The sequence below is a fragment of the Mobula birostris genome, chromosome 23 (genome assembly GCF_030028105.1).
Source record: "Mobula birostris isolate sMobBir1 chromosome 23, sMobBir1.hap1, whole genome shotgun sequence".
NCBI lineage: Eukaryota > Metazoa > Chordata > Chondrichthyes > Myliobatiformes > Myliobatidae > Mobula > Mobula birostris.
Window position 1 is genome coordinate 25,385,027 of NC_092392.1, and position 23,911 is coordinate 25,408,937.

A 23,911-nucleotide genomic window follows, 5' to 3' on the forward strand; every position below is an offset into this window, starting at 1 on the left:
CTTATGTCCTACCACTGTCCAACCCACAGCTTACTGATGAGGCTTGTTGTCAATTTTTGTGTGATCAAGCCCCATTGAAGTTACCACTTAAGTACAGGTTATACAGCTGTGCTGAGCCTTAAGTCTTTCTATGCATGTAATCAGGTCGTTGGCTAGTGGAGCAATGTCTGCTGCCGAAATTACCAGATCAAGCAGCATCAGTGGGAGGAAAGGAATTGTTGACGTTTTGGATCAAAGCATACCTCTGGATTGAGTGGAGATAGGATAGGGACCGACCTGGCCATCTCCCTTCTCCACTCTTGATTATGTCACGTGGTTTTGACTCAAACTGTCCACAATTCATTTTAGAGAACCTTTAGAGAGGATGCAGCAGAGGTTTACCAGGATGCTACCTGGACTGGAGAGCATGTCTTCGGAAGATAGGTTGAACGAACTAGAGCTTTTCTCTTTGGACTGAAGGAGGATGACAGGAGACTTTTGATAAAGGCGTATAAGACGATAAGAGGCGTTGATAGAGTGGGCAGCCAATACTTTTTTCTTTGGGTGAAAATGGCTGATACATGAAGCCATACCTTTATGAGGATTGGAGGAAGAGGTAGCGGGGAATTTCAGAGGTAGGGTTTTTTTTTCACTGAGTGGTGGGTGCATGGAAAGCACTGCCGGGGTGGTGGTAGAGACAGATACATTAGGGACATTTAACAGACTCAGGTACATGGATGAAGGTAAAAATGGAGGGCTGTGCAGGGTGAAAGGGTTAGACTGATCTTGCAAACGGTCAAATGCTCTGCACAAAATCATGGGCCGAAGGGCATGTAGTGTGCCATACTGTTCTGTGTTAATTCCTCTCCTCCCACTGCTGTATTCTTCCAGCAGATTGTATTTTGCTTCAGGTCTCAGAATCTGTCGTCTCTTGTGTCTCCTTTGGCCAGTGGAATACTTCGATTGAGTGCAATCTGATAAAATTGCAACTTCACGTTTCGTGCATGTGGAAAATCAGTTGCTTGCACATTTCATTTTCACTCTGTGTGAACTATCTGAATTTTCCAGTGCAGACTATCATTTGGTTTATTGTTTCTTTAAATGGACTTTGTGAACACCCTGGATTGACTGGTATAAAACCTTATCCAGAATGACATGTGGGGTTTAACAAAAGTAAATGCTGCTTCTTGTCAAGCCCAAGCTGTTCTAATGCATCACTTAACATAGAAAGTACCAAGGAGTGGCACTTGACTAGGTACAGTTCCAGTAGCGAATGCATCATTTTCTAATTCTCCATGGCCAGAAGAAAATCTGTTATCAGTGCAGATGGCTGCACACTGGCTGTTAACTTCAATGCAGTTGTGCTTTCAGAGCCTTAGCCCAAAACCCAATGTAAGTTCCAGTGTTTGCACTGGGGTATAGGCTCTGCTGTCAGAAGCACTCTCTGTTGGCTGAGGCATTTAAACTGAACCTCGGGGGATGCTTACAATGGTTCAGCCAACTCCTCAATAGATGCAGAAGGATCTCCTCCACCACCCAACCACCCTTTGTTCCTATCACATAAACAGTTCCCCACACCATCTCCACACATCACATCAGACAATAGGATCTTATCTGTCCAACTTGCTTCCTGATGGCCATTTTCAATCTTCATTGTCAGCCCCATGAACTTGCCAAGACTGAAAGGACAAGAGATTTGTCATGTCAATCTGGAACCGAAAGGCACCAACTCATTGTGCCTGCATTTTCAATTGCTAGAGACCAGTCAGTGCTGGGAACCCAGTCTGGGATTTTCTTTAAAGTGTGAGACTACTCCAGCCAAGTTAGGAATGATTAACACATCAAGCTTGGTGCATGCTCGGACATCTGCACTAAATCAGCACGGACTACTGGTTAGGATCTTTGGTTTTAGTTCACATTGGAAGCTCAGCTCACTGGAGCAAATGGTATGGTTTAGTATTGGAGCCTCTGTTGAGTCATTCCTGTGCTGTCTGTTCATGAGTTCACTTTTGGCTGTCAATAACATCTTTTTGTTTATTTCTGTTGTGATCCTAAAAGAAGCCAGTTGTCAATCAACTGGTGCAGCCAAGTGAACAAGATCATTACAGATAAAAACAATGAAATGTAGGAGTTGAGGGATGGAATTTACACTTAGAGTGAGGTAAGAACAGCCCGAGCTTTATTTCACCATTTGTACCACTATGCATAGGAGACAGTGTGATACGCAGAGTGCAGGGTCATGAGCCACAGTGGACCAGGCAGGGGACATATGAACAGTGTGAGTAGGCAGAGCGAAGTGAGGGTGAACTTCGAGGGCACAGAGGCAGCAGGCAACCAGGGGAAGAGCGTGGAGGTAGCAGGGTGATCCGAGGTGGAAATAGCAAAGCAAGAGTGGATCTAGCGGGGTGGAGCTCAGGCAGATGTGAAAGGGAGTAAGGCAGACCATAAACAACAGGAATTCTGCAGATGCTGGAAATTCAAGCAACACACATCAAAGTTGCTGGTGAACGCAGCAGGCCAAGCAGCATCCGTAGAAAGAGGTGCAGTCGACATTTCAGGCTGAGACCCTTCGTCAGGACTAACTGAAGGAAGAGTGAGTAAGGGATTTGAAAGTGGCAGACCATGTTGGATGAACCAAGAGCAGGGATGGATGGAGAGTGGGCAAGGATCACATGGTAAAGCAGGGAGAGGAGGGTGCAGGGTATACAGGATGATCTGGAGCAGGAAAGGCAAACCTGGGGCGGACCCAGTGGGGTGGAACTCAGGCAAACCCAAAAGGGAGGAAGTCCAAAACAAAATTCAACAATTGTAAAGAAATATGTATCAAATAAAGTTGGTGATTAAAGTACAAATGTGGGATAAATCAATACATAAATACCAATATGTATTTGGAATGTAAAAGCTTTATAAAAAGTGGTTTAATTCCTGCACTGCAGTGACAGGGGTATTAGATAGAGGGAGGTGAGGGGGAGGCTAGCTTGACTGCCTGGGGAGAAAAGTTTAAGATGGAGTGAAGTTTTTGTTTTAATAGCCCTATAGAGCTCTCCAGAAGGGAGCTTTTGGGTAAGGGAGTTTGCATGGTAGACAATACCCACCCTGCAAACTCTAATTGTTGATAAGCTGGTTTACCAAAAGAAAGCTCAGCTCCCCGGCACAGGCAAGTCGTCTGCTGCAGGTATAATAGGGCTTTTGGATGTTTCTGAGAAATGTGGAACATTGGATTTCCCTCATATTTAATTATGTTTAACTTACTGATGCAATATGCTTCTGTTCATTTGCCTCCCAGCATAAGGAAAGCATTTTGTTTCAATGAAATTGTCAATTAAGCATAGAATCATTTGCCTAGAAAATGGATCCATTTGCATCCAAAGTATCTTGTGTCTGTTTTAACACAGTTGTGCCCCATCTGGTTGACATTCCCCATCAGATAATTGGACCAGACATTTCTGTGTGTGGTTCGTGTTGGCTTGGAGTCACTTCCTCCCAGTCATTTGCATGTGCGACTGAAGTGATTTAAGATAGACAGCACTCGATACTTGATTGGTACTGAAACTGGTACAAAAATGCATAGCCCATGATGTGCATTTTTTTACCACTTGTTGTTGAACAAGAAGGATATCCAACACCAAATATGAGGTGAATTAAAGAGACTGTTCCGGAATGTCAATATTCTGCTTCTACGTTGTGCGTGGCAGCTGGCAGTATTCTTTCACTTTGTCCTTACCTACCTGCATAATGGTCCATCCTACAGTGTCTGGGGGACTCTGCATCCTACAGTGACCTCCGGGATGGCACATTCACGTCCCATATATTGGAGAAGGGAAAGTGAGGAGTGGTGGGGTGGGAGGGGGTAGTTTACAGGACACAATAACCTTCAGCCCTTTGAACAGATGGATTGTTTACTCTAAAGTTTTAATACACTTGCCTGGAGGCAATAACAAATTAATTGTGATATCCACAGGAAGTTGCTATTGAGAATCATTCTGGGCGAGCTTTAGCTTACTAAAGATGAGGAAAACACCCAAAAAATCAAGCTTCAGGATAAACATTATTTTTGAAATGCAAACACGAGGAAATCTGCAGATGCTGGAAATTCAAGCAACACACACAAAACGTTGGTAGAACACAGCAGGCCAGGCAGCATCTATAGGAAGAGGCACAGTCGACGTTTCGGGCCGAGAAGGGTCTTGGCCCGAAATGTCAACTGTACCGCTTCCTATAGATGCTGCCTGGCCTGCTGTGTTCTACCAGCATTTTGTGTGTATTTTTGAAATGCATTACTTTTGGTTTATATTTGCGGATCCATGATTGGGTATTGAGCGCAGTATTTAGCGCACCAAATCTAATTGTTGAAACACACATTGAGGCCATTCCTCCCAGCATGAATATACTAGCTCTTTGAAAGAGTTGCTATTCAATCCTACTGTTTCTCCACCTCACTGTTGCACCAACCCATTTTTCCTTGCATCCCAAAATTGGATTTCCTTTTCTGGAGTATCCAGCTCTCTTTTGTTTTGGACGATGCCACTGAATTTTCTCTCTCCAGCCTTTCAGGCAACCCATTCCAGATCTTGATTAGCTGGGCTCTTGCTCCATGTAATATACACTCATTGGCACTTTATTTGGTAGGGGAGTGGAACTCTGTGCGATCCTTTGCAGCTGCAGCCCATCAACCTCAAAGTTTGATATGTTGTGCGTTCGTAGATGCTGTTCTGCATGCCGGCCTTCCTGTCAGTCTGGCCATTCTCTTCCAGCCTCTCTGATTAATAGGGCATTTTTGCCTGCAGAACTGCCGCCCACTGGATGCTTTCTGTTTTTAACATCGTTCTCTGTAAACTATAGGCACTCTTGTGCGTGAAAATCACAAGAGATCAGCAGTTTCTGAGATACTCAAACCACCCCATCTGACACCAACAAGGTCACTAAGATCACATTTCTTCCCCTTTCTGATGTTTGACCTGAACAACACTTGAACCTCTTGACCATGCCTGCATGCTTTTATGCCTTGAGTTTCTGTCACATGATTGATTGGTTGATTAGATATTTGCAGTAGTGAGCAGTTGTACCTAATAAAGTGGCCTCTGAGTGTACATCCAGCCTCAACGAAGTGAAGGGAGATAGGAAAATAAGGCACATTGCTCCATAGATGCATTGAAGCAATATGAACAATACAGTGATGTTGTCACTGGCCTTGATGTGAACATGCTCAAGAGACAAATTCTTACTGCTGTTGTTGCATTGTATTGAAGAATCCCCTTTCTCTTAAATTATCAAATATCTTTTCAAATTTGTCTCAGTGATGCATGATGGCCTTGATAAACTGCCAGGTAACCTCACTCCCACACCACAGATGCTAGAGTTAATGAAATACTCCACCCCATCCCTCCTCTAACCACCTCTACTGTATCAGAGACTGCATCAAAGATTAATGCCTACAAATGATTGTGCTTCGTACAGGCACCCAGGTGAAGGAGGAGGTGCGTCAGCCAGAGGGGCTGAGAAACAGCTCCAAAAATCAGCTCAGCTGAAATTCCAGTGGCACAAAGCCTCCAGTCATTTCCTTTGTGATTGCATTTTATTAAACAGTGCTATTATGCAATTTAAGGTTTGTTCAATCATGTCAGTTAGTCAATCTTCAGCCCTAGAGGTGGCTTGAGGCTTTAAGAAGGTGAATCCAGTTGTAGGCAACGTCTGCAGTGAATCAGAGCTTGTACACTTAGCAGTTTGATTGCTAATTACACCATAAGGTAAAGAAGCAAAAATTAGGCCATTCAGTCCATCAAGTTTGCCCACCATTTGATTGTGGCTGACTTCTCTTCCCTCTTAAGCCCATTCTCCCCGTAACCTTTGACACCCTAACTATTCAAGAACCTATCAACCTCCTCCTTAAATATACCCAACGGCTTGGCCTCCACAGCCATTTGTGGCAAAAAAATTCCACAGATTCACCACCCTCTGGCCAAAGAAATTCCTCCTTGTGTGTGTTCTAAAGGGACATCCTTCTGTTCTGAGGCTGTCTCCTCTGGTCCTAGAATCCCCCACTATTGGAAGGATCCTCTCCATGACCACTTTATCAAGGCCATTCAATATTCGGTAGGTTTCGATGAGATTGCCCGCACCCCAGTTTCATTTTCTAAAATCCGGCGAGTACAATAAGCCAGGAGAAATCAGAACTTAAGCAAGGAGCTCTAAATGATTCATGACAGTCATTAAATTTGACCCTTTAAATTTATTTCTCCTCATCATCGTCGTCATTGGCAGCCGTCGATCCCAGGGGATCATGGGTTTGTGCTTCTGGTGGACTGTGTCCTCTCCAGGGCGCAAGCCTGGGCAGGAAGACTTGAAGCACCAGCTGTTGCCCATGCAGCGAGTTCCCCTTGATACAGTGTTGTCTCAGAGGTTGCTGGAGTGAAGTTGTAAACAACATCAAACCCAGGACCCGGGCTCTGGATTTCTTCCTCAGGATTTAATCCCAAAGCCTTTCCCATGGGTGGAAAGGCAGCAGAGGTTTAAAATCAGAGTTTTCCTTCTCCTAGGTGGGCTGCCATGCAAGGCTGACGAGCCCCACCTGCCCGAAGCAACTGGTTTTGAAGTGCCAGTGGTCCCTTGTCAGTAGAAACAGTTCCACTGGGCTAATAGCTAAGCCACACATGAAGGCCAAGAGTTGGACTTGGTTGTCAGAGGCTGTTAGAGATACACGCCATTTGGAGCACTTTATAGGTGGTGGGAGTTTATCCCCACTACCACTCCTGGCTATGACAACCTTAGGAACCATTTCCCTTAGCTGTACCTCATAATTGCAAAACCAAGAGTGGTGAATCTGTGGAATTCTTTGCCACAGGCTGCTGTGGAGGCCAAGTCGTTATGCATGTTTGAGTCAGAGGTTGATAGATTTTGGATTGGTCAGGGCATGAAGGGATATGGGGAGATTGGGGCTGAGAGGAAAATTGGATCAGCCATGATGAAATGGTGGAGCAGACTTGATGGGCCAAATGACCTAATTCTGCTCCTATATCTTATGGCCTAAAACCATCGTGAATCGCACTTAGGGGGTGATTTCTCAAGTGCCCTAGAGTCAAGGTCAAGTTTATTGTGATGTACACAAGTCCACATCTGCACAGGTGAAATGAAGGACTTACGTGCAGCAGCATCACAAGCACATAACGTCAGAGACGAAAGACTCACGTGTAAAACATAAATTAAACCATCACTCAAGATTATACAAGAAAGTGCATAAGAAGTTCTGCAAGAAAGTTACTCTGCATTTCCAGCATTCCTTGTGTTTAAGAAAGTACACACTTGGAACAAAAAGATGAAGGGAGCCTGAAGTGGTCTCAGTATTGCTGTGCTGAGATAGGTTGTGCAAACATCACTTCCTCCGTGGAAAAATTGTCCCCAACCACGTTGCCGTTCTGAGTAACTACCCAGCAAGTAACTGAATGGTTGAAGAGAAGTAGCTGTCCTTGAACCCGGTAGTGTGAGACCTCAGGTTCTAGAAGTCCAGATAATGCAGGACCCATTTAACTCTATCACTACTCTGAAGCGCTGGTGACACATTCATGTCCCTGTGTTATTTGATCTGGCTGATCTGGCTCAGTTTACTCCCTTCCTTCTTCCTTCAGGGATATTGTGATCAGTTAGTTCAAAGCAATCGAGGAATCAATCTCGTGTCCTATAGAGAACCCTCCTAGTTTTCATCTACATTGATTCTTTTCAGCCACAGGCTGCAAGTATCACTTCCTCCCTGGAAGAGTTGTCCTCGTCCACACTGCTGTTCTGATTAACCAGCCAACATGCAACGCCTTAGGAAATCTATAGATGTCCAGACCATAAATTTGATTGTCAAAGAGAGAATTCTGCTGAGCAAAATTGTAGTCCTTTAAATTCATTACCGCTTTGCTCTTAGAGGCTTTTGTTTTGACTAGGGGAGGTAGAAACGGAAATTAGAAGTGTAAGGAATTTTGATTGGAAATTTCCTCTAATTGTTATTTCTCAACCACCATCTTTATAGCCAAGTAAATGTCTATAAATATCTATAATGGCCAAGTAAATGTCTATAAATCTAAACTCTTTTCACTGATTTATTGTACAACATGATGTACATAAGAAATAGGAGCAGGAGTAGGCCATCTGGCCCATTGAGCCTGCTCTGCCATTCAATAAGATCATGATTGATCTGGTCATGGACTCATTTCCACCTACCTGCCTTTTCCCCATGACCCTCAGTTCTCCTACTATGCAAAAATCTATCCAACCTTGTCTTAAGTATATTTACTGAGGTAGCCTCCACTGCTTCATTGAGCAGAGAATTCCACAGATTCACCACTCTCTAGGAAAAGCAGTCCCTACTCACCTCTGTCCTAAATCTACTCTACCGAATCTTGAGGCTATATCCCCTAGTTCTAGTCTTACCTACCACTGGAAACAGCTTTCCTGCTTCTATCTTATCTATCCCTTTCGTAATTTTATGTTTCTATAAGATCTCTCGTTCTTCTGAGTGCAAATGTTTAGATGGTTCTTTGCTACACTCTGCATAGAACTAGCAGTCTGGTGGGGTTGAATTAACTCCTGCATCAACTAACTTTTCCCTCCACCTCCCCCCCACCCCATTTTCCCTTGAATGGCTTTCCTGTCAATCTGGCCACGGGATGGGTTGATTGGTGATTGATGATATTTTTGAGAAGGTTCTTCAGAAGTCCAAAATGAAGCGTAAATCTTGTGATTACAGCCATGTTATTAAGTGTTCAGAAATAACAGTAACAAACTCACTCTACTGTAGGTAAGAATGAGGGAGAAGAGAACAAAGAATAAAGAAGTCGTGGTCATCTTACATTCAAACTAAAGACAGATAAAGAATTCCTAGATAAGATCAGTTTATGAAACAGTTGGATTTATGGTGTGACACAGGCCACAAAGAAACTACAGAAAATAGAGAACCAGCTACACCACAAATTGCTAAACATTCACTGAGCATTTACAAACAGGTGATTATGCAATCCTATGAGCAACCATAAAGAAAGTTAAACTACGAGAAAAATGACTATTTAGACTCTAATCCAACAGGAGGTCTTAAATTTGTTCAGTCTAGACATTTTTCCTCGAGCTGCAGGACACATCGGGCTGGGAGACTGGTGGAAGGTGGAACAACTTTCTGACATCCTACAGGGAGTGTACACTGTAGGAGAGGGTGAAATTCACCTTGAGTTAAATGTGAAGTTTAATAGCATTGGCACACTGAATACTTCTGCGGAACTCATTTCCATTGACCTTGGCGTAATGAACCTTCAGTACAAATTGAGGGCCAGTGTTCATTCTGATAATCAACCCATCAGTTTTGAATGGGAATCTCACTGGGGAGCTCTTTAAACCGTAAGAAGCGGAAGCACAGGCCCCTGAGGCTGTCTAACTTTTCCTGAATTATTATCTGTGAAGACGGTGTCCTTCCACAAAACATCTCTCCATTGTGTCCCTGTCAGTAGATTTTACTCTCCTACACAAGTAATGACTCTGGCTTCATTCAGTTTTATTGATCAGTACGGTGTCTGCTGTCATCTGATAAGAACTGTGACAGCACTCACTACACAGGTTTGCTTTGGGCTTTCAGTTGGATCAGATGTCTGACAATGTGAAGCATTTGGCCTCCTCATATTGGATTTGCTGAAGTTTTATTTTTCGTCGCTTTACCAATCACTGTAGTCTCCTTCATGGACGGAGCAATTGGCCACTGTAAATTGACCCTAGGAACTAAGTGGTGGAATGAGAATCGGGTCTATTATCACTGACATAGGTGACGAAATTTGTTGTTTTGTGTCAGTTGTACAGTGCAAGACATAAAAATCACAGTAAGTTCATAGAGAGATAGATGATTAGATAGCTAGAACAGAGAGGGAGAACAAAAATGGAATAGTAAGGTAGTGTTCATGGACCATTCAGAAAGCTGACGGCAGAGAAGAAGAAGGTGCTCCTGAATCATTGTGTGTGGGTCTACAGGCTCCCAGGCATCCTCCCTGACAGTAGCAATGAGAAGAGGGCATGTCCCGGGTGGTGAGGGTCTTTAATGATAAAGCCAGCGGATCGAAACTTGGGGAGAATAACATGGTTCAAGGTTAATGATAGTTGATGCGAACTGAGTCACAGAGAATTACAGCTCAGAAACAGTTATTTATTGAGGTACAGCACGGAGTAGGCCCTTTCAGCCCTTCGCATCATGCCCCAATTTAACCCGAGCCTAATGATGGGACAATTTACAATGACCAAATAACCTACCAACCAGTATGTCCTTGGACTGTAGGAGGAAAACAGAGCACCCGGAGGAAACCCATGTGGTCACGGGGAGAACGTACAAACTCCTTACAGGCAGCAGTGGGAATTGAACCTGGGTCTCTTGTACTGTAAAGCATTGTGCTGACCGCGACACTACTGTGCCTCTGCTTTGTCCTGTCAACCTCACCTGGGCCATACCCCTTCCATCTGTACACTTATCCAAACTTCTCTTAAATTTTACAATCAAACAGACATCCACCACCTCCACTGGCAGCTTGTTCCACATTAGCACCACCCTTTTCATGAAGAAGCTCCCCCTCTTATTTCCATTAAATATTTCACCCTGAACCCATGACCTCTAGTTCTGATCTCATCCAACCTCAGTGGAAAAAGCCTGATTGCATTTACCCTATCTATACCCCTCATATTTTTGTATACCTTAATCACATCTCTCTTCATTCTCCTACACTGTTTTCCTCCTGTGTCATTCCTATTATGACTCATAGTTCTGCCTTCCTCATTTTCAGGCCATATTATGCCCTGATTTCCTATATACATGGGACTGTTCAGTGGTTACAGACGCCTCTGTATTTTTCTGAAAAGTTTGGCTTCGTTGGCAGGTTTCATATTACTTGAGTCTGGCTTTCTGATTGGCTAATGTTATCAATGGAATTTTTGTTATCAGTAGTCTTGTACAGTACAAGAAGACCACACATTAGTCTTTATCTTTCCTCTTGTTCTTTCTTTAGACTCTTTTCCCCACCCTTTCCTGCTCTTCCCTTTGTCTGCTCCTCTTTTCCTTTTGGCTCTCACCATTCTTCTTTCCTTCTGTTTGCTCTTGTAACAGTTAATAAAACAAATATAGGCAACAAACTTTATGCCTCATTCTTAACTCCCAACGAAACTTTGGATTGCAAAAGGATCAGGATCCAACATGCGGGAGAGTAGAAGCAGACTAGCACTTCCACATAAAGCACCTTTCGCATCTACCAATGCCTGAGTGTACTTTAAGGACAGTAGCCGTAGAAGGAGTAGCTCTCTTTCCGTACTGCACTAGACCGAGTGGGCGTCGAAAGGATGTTTCCAATAGTCTGGGACCAGAGGGCACAGCCTCAGAACACAAGGATGTCATTTAGAACAGAGATGAGGAGGAATTTCTTCAGCCAGAAGGTGCCGAGTCTGTGGAATTTATTGCTACAGACACCTGTGGAAGCTGAAACATTGGGTATATTTAAACAAAGGTTGGTAGGTTCTTGATTAGTAGGGGCATCAAAGGTTACGGGAAGAAAGCAGGCTTGAGAAGGATAATAAATCAGTCATGAACAAATGGCAGGGCAAACTCATGGGCCAAATGGTTTAATTCTGTTCATGGTATATAGAGTGGCTGGTACCTACTTTATGAATTATTTTTGATTTTTGTAATGGTGTATACTTCCAGTCTAGAAGCCTTCAACTTCTTTCCAAGCAATACACACAAAATTCTGGAGGAACTCAGCAGGCCAGGCAGCATCTATGGAAAAGAGTAATCAGTTGACATTTTGGGCCAAGACTCTTCATAAGTCCTGATGAAGGATCTTGGCCTGAACCATTGACTGTACTCTTTTCCATTGTTGTAGCCTGGCCTGCTGAGTTCCTCCACATTTTGTGTGTGTTGCTTGGATTTCCAGCGTCTGCAGATTCTCTCATGCTTGTGGAGCTTCTCTCCAACATGATTTCCACAGTTAATGCTTAGAGTGATAGCTGTGTGTGTAAACAGATCACACTGTCACCAGCAGGCTAATTCACCTTGAATGGGGCACGCTTACATAGCCGGTTGCTGTTAGAAGTGCAGATTTTCTAATAGAAATAACCCAAAGGTGGGGCTCAGACCCCCAGTTGCTTGGTTCCAGTGCAAAATTCAAAGTTCACAGTAAATGTATTATTGTATACTAACTAGAGATTCATTTTCTTGTAGGCATTCACAGTAGAACAGAGAAATTCAATATAATCAAAGAAAACTAGACCCGAAGACTGACAAGCAACCAATGTGTAAAAGTCTAACTGTAAATGTAACAATAATTAAATAAATACTGAGAACATGAGTTGTAGAGTCCTTGAAAGTGAGTCCATAGGTTGTGAAATCAGTTCAGGGTTGAGGTTATTCACGTTGGTTCAGGAACCTGAAGAACTGTTCCTGGACCTGGTGGTGTGGGACCTCCTGCTCCCTGACAGCAGCCAGAAGAGAGCGTGGCCTGGATGGTGGGGTCTTTGCTGGATGCTGCTTTCTTCTGGCAGTGCCCAGTGGTGGGGAGGGCTTTGCCCAATGCTGTAAATATAATCAGCCAGTGGTTCTGGCTCCTGAGTGTGGTCCTGTGCCCTTATCATTGTGCTGGCTTGAAGCAAGGCATCTACTGGGGTGTATAGCATACAGAAAGACAACACCTCGGGCAAAAGGGGAAAGTGTTTGTTGTCCTACAGAGGCATTTGAAGGAGTAACGCAAGCACGGTACAGTTTAGCCGGGATGTTGTGGAGCTCAATGGATTTCCTGAGGAGGTACTGCAACGGGACATATGAAAGAGATATGTTGTTACATAAAATAATGATTTAGTAGAGAAAGTGGAAGCGCTCTGCACCTGTGCGTGAATGTTTTTACGTTTGTTCCCGCAGTGCAATGGGGCAACAGCAGTCAGCAGTCGATGCCTGGTACGTACTTTATGAATTATTTTTGATTTTTGTAATAGTATATTCTTATACAGCATTTGCCTTCAACTTCCTTCCAATATGAACTCTACGGTTAACACTCAGAATGGTGGCTCTGTGTGTGTGTGTGTGTGTGTGTGTGTGTGTGTGTGTGTGTGTGTGTAGATCACACTATCACTGGAGGATAATTCACTTTGGGGCATGCTTACCCAGCCGGTTGCCATTAACAATACAGATACAGATTTTCTAATGGTAGTAAGCACAGGTGGTATGAGTTTACAGTGACAATCCTATCTACTCTACTGCCCCTTTCACCTGAAGACCAAAACTTGACTTGCTATGTAAATGTATTTACATACTCATCAGTTCTTGCCTGTTTTTTTTTTTTTGACACATTTATAATGGAAACTGCCTATATAAACTTGTTTTACTGTAATACCCTCCTCCCACTACAGGAAGAATTGCAGCACCAAAGGAGATCGACTGATATATTTTGACTTGACAAAATTTTTATAATTTTTTATATTGAAGGGGTAGTATTAGAAGCTGAGGAATAGGGAGAGATGGAGGGAAAGAGAATCTGACTCAACTAACTAGACTAAAATACTAATGGTGAATAAGTAATAGTCCTGCTGTTTATGAATTAACTTATCAAATTATTTTGTTCTATCATTGGCTACCTGTTCTACTTGCCAAGGTCCTTAAGCTGTGGAGTTGCCTCTTTAAACCTGTCCATCTCTCCCCTCCAAGAAACTTTAAATATCAACCTCTTTGACCCAGCTTGTCTACTGGATATGGGAGCCCCAGTTTATTTTTTAAAAATAATTTTCATGTAGAATTGCTGTGGCTGTTTTACGGCAGCTAGGTAAATGAAATCCGTTGCTGTTGCAAAGAAAAAGCTTACACTGATATGTTCTTGCTTTAGAGGAAAAAGTGAGTGCAGGAAGAAGGGGGCAAGAGGAGGACAGATTTCACTTGTGACCTGCTTTGTGTCTAAGTGAAATCACAAACCAGGAAACTCTGCTCCTCCATCTTAGTATTGTTTGGAGAGCTATAGTTCTGAAAGCTGCAAGAGAGTTTGGGGATCATCAGTTCAAAGTTATTATTATCAAACTTATTATCAAAGACCATATATGTCACAGTATATCATGTTGAGATCGATTTTCTTGCAGACACTTAAAGGAAAATAAAGAAATAGACAGTAAGTGCAGGAGTAGACCATTCGGCCCTTCAAGCCAGCACTGCCATTCACTGTGATCATGGCTGATCATCCACAATCAGTATCCAGTTCCTGCCTTCTCCCCATATCCCTTGACTCCGCTATCTTTAAGAGCTCTATCCAACTCTTTCTTGAAAGAATCCGGAGAATTGGCCTCCACTGCCTTCTGAGGCAGAGCATTCCACAGAACCACAACCCTCTGTGTGAAGAAGTTTTTCCTCAACTCCATTCTAAATGGTCTACCCCTTATTCTTAAACTGTGGCCTCTGGTTCTGGAATACTATAGAATTTATGAAAAGCTATAGATAACAAAGACTGGCAAGCATCCAAAATGTAAAATAAGACAAATTGTGCAAATAATAAAAAAGTAAGTAAATAATAGTAATAAAGTTCTACCCCATGTATCCTTACCAAGTCGTTTTATCCTCCTACAACACAAATAAAATGCTGGAGGAACTCAGCAGTTCAGGCAGAATCTATGGAGAGGAATAAACAGTTGACATTTCAGGCCGAGACCCTTTAGTCAAGACATCATGTAGTCTACAACAGGTAGTCCTGATGAAGGGCCTCAGCTCGAAACGCTGACTGTTTATTCCCCTCCAGAGAAGCTGCCTGGCCTGCTGAGTTCCTCCACCATTGTGTGTGTGTTCCTCTGAATTTCCAGGATCTGCAGGATCTCTTGTTACCCCCATGCCCCTTGCTTGTACCTTTCCATGCTTGTCTCCTTGTGCCTTTCTCATTGGCCCCACTCTTTGGCATATCAGTTCATTCGGCCGTCTTCTCGTAGCCCACTGATGTCTCGCTCAGCCCTCTCTGCGGTATCTCCAACCACCCTAGTGAATTGCTTGCAGAGGGCCTCCAGGTTGGGGGCGGGAGGGGGGGGGAGTGTGGTGGGCAGGTGTCAAGCAGGCTTTTTGTTCTGATTGTTTATGAGCCTTTCCTCTCCAGGTACAGTGGTAATGGTTTCTTTTCTTCTTTTCCTTGTGCATCTTCCACATCTCCAGTAGCAGGAACAAATAACTCTGGCACAGGCGCTGCCATGAATTCCTTGACCTCCCTGGGAACCCTCCAGGGTCTGGCAGGAGCCACGGTTGGGTTAAATAACATTAATGCACTGGCAGGTACAGTACACATGGGGTGGGGGTGACTGATTTATGAGGGGAGGGGTGGGAGGATGGGCTGAAGAACGGTGACCAGTCTGTGGTTTAATGTGGTGCACACTGCCATCTACTGTTCAGAAAGACCCATTTCAGAAATTCACATCAATGTTTCCAAGCATTTCTCACTCTCTGGCAGACCTTCTCCAAATCTCTTAACCTTGGCGGTAAATCTCCTACCTCTAATTTTATCTACCTTTAGCTTCTACAGTTTTATAGACCTGAATCATACCCCTTCTAACCTTCTGATCTCCAGGGAGAACAGAGTTAACCTGTCCATTCTCTCATCACTGAAGCACGGCAACATCATGGTGAACTCACTTTGAAAGATGATAAAGAGCCATCTGTTGTCATGGAATTATTTGGGAACTTGGTCCATGAGGACCAGACTGCCACCACATAAGAACAAACTAGCCAGACCCTCTCCCCACCCTCTGGGTCCTGTGAAACCAAGCTCCTTTTTGAATGACACAGTGGAATCTGCCTCCACAGCTTCGCTGGAAAGGGTGCCAGTCAACATATGAAAATAACTGTTTTATCAGGTCATTTTTCCTTTCTTTGCCAGTCACCTACATTTTACTTACTTTAGTTTACAATCCCTCTGCCAACAGAAAGTTTCTCTCCCATCTATTTTGCCTCTACTGTTCATAATGTTAAATTTCTCTCAGGGTCAAGCCGATTTCCAAGGAGAAATTTCCAAGACACCCGCATCCCCAGAATCATCTTGGTCAGTCCTTTCTGTGCCTTCTCCAGAACCTATGCTGAAGTGTTTCACACAGAACCAGACTGAATTAGGTTTTCATAAAGATTCATTGTGACTGCCTTTCCTTTGTAATTAATGCCCCATCTTAAAAGAGCCCAGCATCCCAGATACTTTTTCAACCCCATTCTTATCTGCCCTGCCACAATCAACGAACTATTTCCATATTCCCTGATACTGGAGAGGAGAAGGTTATTTGGTCTATAGTGCCTATTCCAAAATCCCCTTCAATATCCCCCACAACACTCCATCTGTCGACGCTGTGGGCACTTTACAGTGCTCAGTTTACCTACTAATCCATAAGACCATAAGACATGGGAGCAGAGTTAGGCCATTCAGCCCATTGTGTCAGCTCTGCCACTCCCGTGGCTGATTTGTTATCCCTTTCGACCCCATTCACGCACCTTCTCCCTGTATCCTTTGACGTCCTTACTAATCAAGAATTTATCAACCTCCACTTTAAATATACCCACTGACTGGGCTTCCGCAGTCATCTGTGGCAGTGAATTCCCACGCATCTTTGAAGTGTGGGAGGAAACCAGAGCACCCGGGGTAGACCCACTCGGTCAAGGGGAGAATGTGCAAACTCCACGCAGGCAGCGCCAAGCTCAGGATCGAACCTGGAATTGTGAGCCAGCCACAGTGCCACCAACTCTACGAAGTTCTAGTTACCTCATTTTGAATCCTTCCCCACAGTTTATATTTGGTTCTTCCTAGCAAAATATAACTCAAAACCATTTCTCACATTTAAGTTTCATTTGCAGTCTCCCAACCTGCACCTGTCTGCTGGAAGTCTATTATCCTTATTGCAGTGCACCACACCTCCCAAGTTCTGTGCCATCTGCAGAAACGTTGGACTTCACGTGTGTGCCTGTGTCATTAATGTATATTAGAAGCAGTGGTATCAACTCTGGGGATTACCGCTTCCCCGCTACTCCAAAAGGCAGCCTTTCACAAATACATTCTGTTTCCTGTTGTTTTGCTAATTGCCTCTCCATACTGCTGAACCCCCCCCCCCCCTTTAGTTCACAGAGTATAGAACAATACAGCATAGTACAGGCCCTTCAGCCCACAATGTTGTGCTGACCTTCTAATCTACTCCAAGATCAATGTGTCCCTTCCCTCCCACATAGCCTTCCATTTTTCTTTCATCCACACGCCTATCAAAGAGTGTCGTAAATATCCCTAATGTATCTGCCGCCACCACCATTCTGTGTTTTAAAAAAAAACTACCTCTGAGATCCCGCTATGCTTTTCTCCAAATAACATAAAATCATTCGCTCTTGTATTAGCCATTTCTGTCCTGGGAAAAAAGTACTGACTCTTTTCCTCCTATTGTCTTAAACATCTATATTAAGTTACCTTTCATCTGTCTTTGCTCCAAAGAGAAAAGCTCTAGCTTACTCAACCTTGTCTCATAAGTCATGCTGTCTAATCCAGGCAGCGTACTGGTAAATCTCCTCTGTACCTTTTCTAAAGCTTCCACATCCTCCCTGTAGTGAGGCAACCAGAACTGAACACAATATGGCAAGTGTGGTCCAACCAGAGTTTGATAGAGCTGCAACACAAAGTGTTTAAATAGGCACATGAATGTGAGGAAAATGGAATGACATGGACATTGTGTTGGCAGAAGAGATTAGTTGGCCATTTGATTACTAATTTAATGGGTTTGGCACAACATAGTGGGCTGAAGGGTATGTTCCTGTGCTGGACTGCTCTGTGTTCTAACATTGCCTTGCAGTTCTTGAACTCAATCCGTGACAAACAAAGGCCAACACACCATACACCTTCCTAACCGCCCTGTCAACTTTTGCAACAACTTTAAGGGACCTCTGGATGCGGACCCCAAGATCTGCTGTTTTTCCACACTGCTAAGAATCCAGCCGTTAACTTGTACTCTGCCTTCAAGTTCGACCTTCCCACGTGTATCACTTCTCACTTTCCCAGATTGACCTTAATCTTTCTTGGGCTTCAATCTACTTGGCCTTTTGGAAGTCCACGTGTACCACCTGCATGCCATTTCCCTTTTCAGCTTCTCCGCTACTTTGTCGAAAAATATCCCCCAAAGTCACTGAGCCTCAGTTTTCTTTTAACAAGGCTTTCATTGAGTGTTCAGGTCTCCTCTTATCTCTTTATGGGGATTTTCTCACCTCTTCTTGAACATGGGACATCCACTTGATGTGATGTCATTCCTTCTTAAGAAATCCCAATTTGTTTGTAGTACGAGGTGATCAGAGATTAGATCCAGGAAGTCATCAAAATAACTCTTGATTGTCGGCTGATACAGCCCTGAGCTCTAAACTGCAGGGAATGTTACCTTAGTAGAAAATAGCTCATCCCTGTTCAAAACTGAGTTCCCAAGATCCCCCTTCACAATAAATTTCCCACAAGCATATTCCACACATTGCTGACCACGCTCAGTCTCTCTCTTAACTTGCTTCCGTCGAGTGTGGGTGAATATTTCTGGAATGCAGTTGGCGCTGAGCTTGTTGTTAACATCATCCATCTCTCTCAGCCACTCAAGTCCATTGGCAATCCCAAGTCAGTTGCATGCGTGTTTCCAGCATGTTGCATGACCAAGAGTGAAACAGTGGAAGGTGAAGCACTGGGAATGTGAAAAGGTGGCCCTTTCTGTGAGGAACTATTGAGTGAATGCAATTTTTTTTCTTTATTGTTGGTTTGATGTAAAGTTGCTCAAATGCTCTCAGGTATGGCGGCGCTTAATGGTGGACTTGGAGCGACGGGCTTGACAAATGGTTCGGCTGGCACAATGGACGCCCTGACCCAGGCCTACTCAGGAATCCAGCAGTACGCAGCAGCTGCACTGCCCACCCTGTACAGCCAGAGCCTGCTGCAGCAGCAGGGTGCCGCGGGCAGCCAGAAGGAGGGTGAGTGCCTGTCCTCTGACCCTTGTCTCTCGGTTGACTAGGTTGCCTGCCTTTTCCAAGTGCAGCCAAGTCCCAGTCCATGTTCGGTTTCTTCTCTCAGGCGCAAGCACGTGTGACAAAAAAAAATCTTGTTTTCGGCACCATCACCGGTGACACGCCAGCGACCCAGGTTCAGTTCCGGTCACTATCTGTAAGGAGTTTGTACCTTCTCCCCATAAAGGCATGTGTTTCCTCTAGGTGCTGCGATTTTCAACCACATTCCAAATATGTCCGGGTTAGTAGGTTAGTGGGCGTAATTGGGTGGCGCGGACTTACCTGAGCCAGAAGGGCCTGTTACCCTGCTGTATTGCTAGGTAAATAAATATATAAAATCACAGCCTTGTAGAAACATTGAACGTAGAACAGTGTAGGCCCTTCAGCCCACAAAGTTGTGCCATCCTTTTAACCTACTTCATAACTCTCCCTACACAGCCCATAACCTTCCAAATTTCTTTCGTCCATGAGACTTTAAGTGTCACCAATACATCAGCATCTACCACTACCCCTGGCAGTTCATTCCAGGCACCCACTGCTCACTACGTAAAAGACGTATAGCTCTGACGTTTGCCTCCGCTCACCTTAAAAGGATGTCCTCTGGTATTGATCATTTCTGTCCTGGGGAAAAAGGCACTGGCTGTCCACTCTCTCTATGCCTCATTTTATCTTGTACACCCATGTTAAGTCACCTCTCTTCTTCCGTCACTCCAATGAGAAAAGCCCTAACTAAGCCTTTCCTCATAAGGCATGCTTTCTAATCATAGACCCATAGAAATCTAACAGCACATTACAGGCCCTTCGGCCCACAATATTGTGCCAGCCATATAACCTACGCTTAGGGTTGCCAACTTTCTCACTCCCAAATAAGGGACAAAAGTAGAAGTCAAATACAGGACACTTGTGTTTACCCTGATGAAGACTACCATGACCATGAAGCCTTGCGCGGGCACTTGTGTGCGCATGCGTGTATGTGCCAGTTTTTTTCTACAAATCGGTTTTGGCTTAATCTTCCCAATTCTGTTAAGTGAAACTACACTGCATGTGCATTATTTCTACTTTATATAGGCTGTGTATTTATCATATCATTCCTGCTTTTACTATATGTTAGTGTTATTTTAGGTTTTATATGTTATTTGGTATGATCTGGTAGATTATTTTTTGGGTCTGAGAACGCTCAAAAATTTTTCCCATATAAATTAATGGTAATTGCTTCTTCACTTTACGCCATTTCGGCTTACGAACGGTTTCATAGGAACGCTCTACCTTAGCGGGGGAAATACGGGACAAGAGCGGTCCTGTATGGGACAAACCAATTTAGCCCAATATACGGGATGACCCGGCAAATACAGGACAGTTGGCAACCCTATCTACACTAGAAGCTGCCTAGGATTACCCTACCGCATAGCCCTTTATTTTTCTAAGCTCCATGTACCTATCTAAGTCTCTTAAAAGACCCAGTTGTATCCGTCTCTACCACTGTCGCTGGCAGTGCATTCCACACACCCACCACTCTCTGTGTGAAAAATCTTGCCTCTGACATCACCCTTGTACCTACTTCCAAGCACCTTAAAACTGTGCCCCCTCCTGTTAGCCATTTCAGTCCTGAGAAAAGCCTTCTGGCTTTCCACACGATCAATGCTTCTCATCATCTTATACACCTATATTAAGTTGCGTCTCTTCCTGCTTCGCTCCAATGGGAAAAGCCCTAACTCACTCAACCTTTCATGCTCTCTAATCCAGACAGCATCCTGGTAAGTCTCCCACGTACTCTCTTTCAAAGTTGCAAATCATTGCTCTATCTATGCCTCTATAACACAATTTTTACAGGAAATAACACAACAAAAAAGACAAAGTCCTTTGTAGTGCAGAGTGGTAATAGGGTTCCTCTGTTGTGGTAGGGATTAGGGCTGGAGGTTGGTTCAAGAGCTGAATGCTTGAAAGATGTCATATGCCTCATTAGTTAGACTGGATGAGGAGGAGTTGCAGGACGAGGTGGAAAGTTTAAAAAATGGGACTGGTTGTGTTCAGTAAGATATGTAATTAGTTTAGCAGTGAAAAGCTTTTGTTTGCATGCCACCTTCAAGATAGATTGTTCATCAAGTACATCAAGGTAGAACGAAAGGAGTGCAACAAGATGCAGAACATAGTGTTGGAATTACAGGGAAAGTGCAGTACAAGGGCCAGAATGAGAGATTTCTAACAGCAGGATAGAGCCTGTCCTCAAGCCTGGTGGCACACGTTCTCAAGCTTTCCTATCTGCTGCCCAATGGAAGGGGGAAGAAGAAAGAATGACCATGGCTGGAGGGATCTTTGATTATGTTGCCTGCTTTAGACAGGGTAAATGTAGGGGAGGCTGCTTTCTGTATTAGAATGAGCCATGTCCACATCTCTGTGCAATTTCTTGTGGGTTTGAGCAGAGCAGTTGCAACACCATGCTGTGATGCATCGGATAGGCTTCTTCCTCTGCTGTAATATTCTATGAGGAGGTATTGCTCCAAAGCATCATTACTGTCAGCAACACTTTAAGATCAACGATATTCATGATGTTAGTATTGATGAAACCATTAAAGTGTTCAGTTCAGTAAGCAATGGATTGAATGCTGACAATCCCAACCTCTCTAAATAATTCATTGTTGCTGGTAGAGATTTTCTTTATAATCTCAAATGGATTTGTTTCTACGTCTCTGTATAGTCCAAAAAAAAAAACAAGGTGCTGGAGGAACTCAGTGGGCCAGGCAGCATCTGTGGAGGAAAATGAACAGTTGACATTTTTGATCAAGAGCTGAAACAATGCCACTTGTTCTGGTGTACTGTATTCCTACAGCATTTTGTTTTTCCTTTGCTTTATCTTCCAGGTTCTGCAGTCTCCTGTGTTTCCCTGAATGGTCCATGCCCCTCCCAATCGCTGTAATCTCCTCTAGGTCAAGAACCCTCCAAAATAGTTGCACTAAACAGTCTGGCCTTTCTGGCCATGCACAAATGTTTGTGTCTCTATGAACAATGGTATGCCTTCAGACAGAACTGGATGAGAGATGACTTGATAGAGATGTACTGAATAAGATGAGTAGAGGCACTGATAAAGTGGACAGCCAGCGACTTGCTCCCAGGGCAGAAATGGCTAATATGAGAGTATAATTTAAGGTGATTGGAGGAGTGTTTCGGGGGATGTCAGAGGTAGTTTTTTTCAACACCGAGAGTGGTGGGTGCATGAAAACTGCTTGCCGGGGTGGTGTTTGAAAACCTCTCAGGTAGGCACGTAGACGAAAGAAAAATTGAGTGCTATGTTCGAGGGATGGGTTAGCTTGATCTTAGAGTAGGTTAAAAGGTCATCACAACATTGAGGGCTGTAGGGTCTGTACTGTGTTGTAATGCTCTATGTTCTATGCAGTCTCTTGTGTTTCTCTTTATGGTCCATACCCCCCAGTATCTCCAATCTCCTTCATGCCTAAAACCCAGCAAAATAATTTGCACTAAATAGTCTAACCCTGCACAAACTTTAGTGGCTCCACCAAAAGAGCCACAACCTCCAGAAGTCCATCTTCTACCTATCTAGTTTTATCCGTCCTCATTTTGCTCCTAAGCTTTTGGTCGCATATTCTGATACCATTTTCTCTGGTCTCGTGTCAGAGTCTGTTTGATAATGGGTTCACAAAGTACCTGGGATAGTCTGCAAATTTAAAAGAGATACTGAAATGAAAGCTGCCAAACTAAATCTTCTGCTATTAAAGCAAAATGAATCAGTAATAATCTGGAGCCACAGTTCAAACAGTTCAACATTTGGGAGGAAAAAGAGGCTGTAGCAGGTTAATTGAGTCATCAGTTTCCTAAATGATCTCATTCAAAGGGGAGAGAAATGAAGAGAGGCATATACCAATAATAATAAGGGAAGCCAATAATGTAGAGGAGGATACAAAAAGTTTTTTCAGATATATAAGGAGTAAAAGAGAGACCAAAGTTGATAATCGGAGGGCTGGAAAATGATGCTGGAGAGATAGCAACGGGAAACAAGGAAATGCCAGATGAACTTAATAAGTATTTTGCATCAATCCTCACTGTGGAAGACACTAGCAGAATGCCAGAACTGCAAAGTGTCAGATGGCAGAAGTATGTTTCTTTCTTTTTACTAAGGAGGAGGTGATGGAAGCTGAAAAGTCTGAAGGTAGATAAGTCATCTGGACCAGATGGACTACACCCCAAGGTTATGAAAGAGAGGTCGCAGAAGAGATTGTGGAAGCATTAGTAATGATCTTTCATGACTCCCTAGATTATGGAATGGTTCCAGAGGTTTGGAAAAATTGCAAATAACTCTCCACTCTATAAAAAGCGAGGGATGGGGGAAGAAAGGAAATTATAGGCCAGTTTGACTTCTGTGCTTGGAAAGATGTTGGAGTCTATTATTAAGGATGAGGTTTCAGGGTGTGTGAAGGCACATGACAAAATAGGCCAAAGTCAGCATGGTTTCCTTCAAGGGAAATCTTACCTGGCAAATCTGTTGCAATTCTTTGAGGAAATAGCAGGCAGGATAGACAGAGGAGAGTCAATGGATGCGGTTTATTTAGATTCTCAGAAGGCCTTTGACAAGGTGCTGCATATAAGGTACTAGCATGGATAGAAGATTGGCTGACTGGCAGGAGGCAAAGAGTGGGAATAAAAGGGGCCTTCTCTGGCTGGCTGCGGTGACTAGTGGTGTGCCACAGTGGTCAGTGTTCAGGTCACTTCTTTTTATATTATATGTCAATGATTTGGATGAAGGAATTGATGCCTTTGTAGCTAAGTTTGCAGATGATATGAAGAGAGGTAGTGAAGGTGCCTAAGGATTTAAACAGATTAGGCGAATGGGCAAAGAAGTGGCAGATAGAATATGGTATAGAGAAGTGCTTTGGAATAAGGAATAAAAGGCATGGAGTATTTTCTAAATGGGTAGACGAT

The 23,911-nt window shown here is 43.6% G+C and overlaps 1 protein-coding gene across 16 annotated transcripts in view; it reads left to right on the forward strand.

Annotated features, from left to right (window-relative positions):
• The window catches only part of celf2 (cugbp, Elav-like family member 2), an 809,970-nt gene that overhangs the window by 775,430 nt on the left and 10,629 nt on the right, over positions 1-23,911 (forward strand). For 9 of the 16 annotated variants that reach the window (XM_072241427.1, XM_072241413.1, XM_072241419.1 and 6 more), the window contains 3 exons: positions 12,890-12,925; positions 15,146-15,262; positions 18,749-18,946. In XM_072241427.1, the coding sequence (XP_072097528.1) occupies positions 12,890-12,925; positions 15,146-15,262; positions 18,749-18,946 (351 nt within the window). The remainder of the gene's footprint in view (positions 1-12,889; positions 12,926-15,145; positions 15,263-18,748; positions 18,947-23,911) is intronic. The other 7 variants (XM_072241412.1, XM_072241428.1, XM_072241414.1 and 4 more) reach the window with 5 other exon arrangements.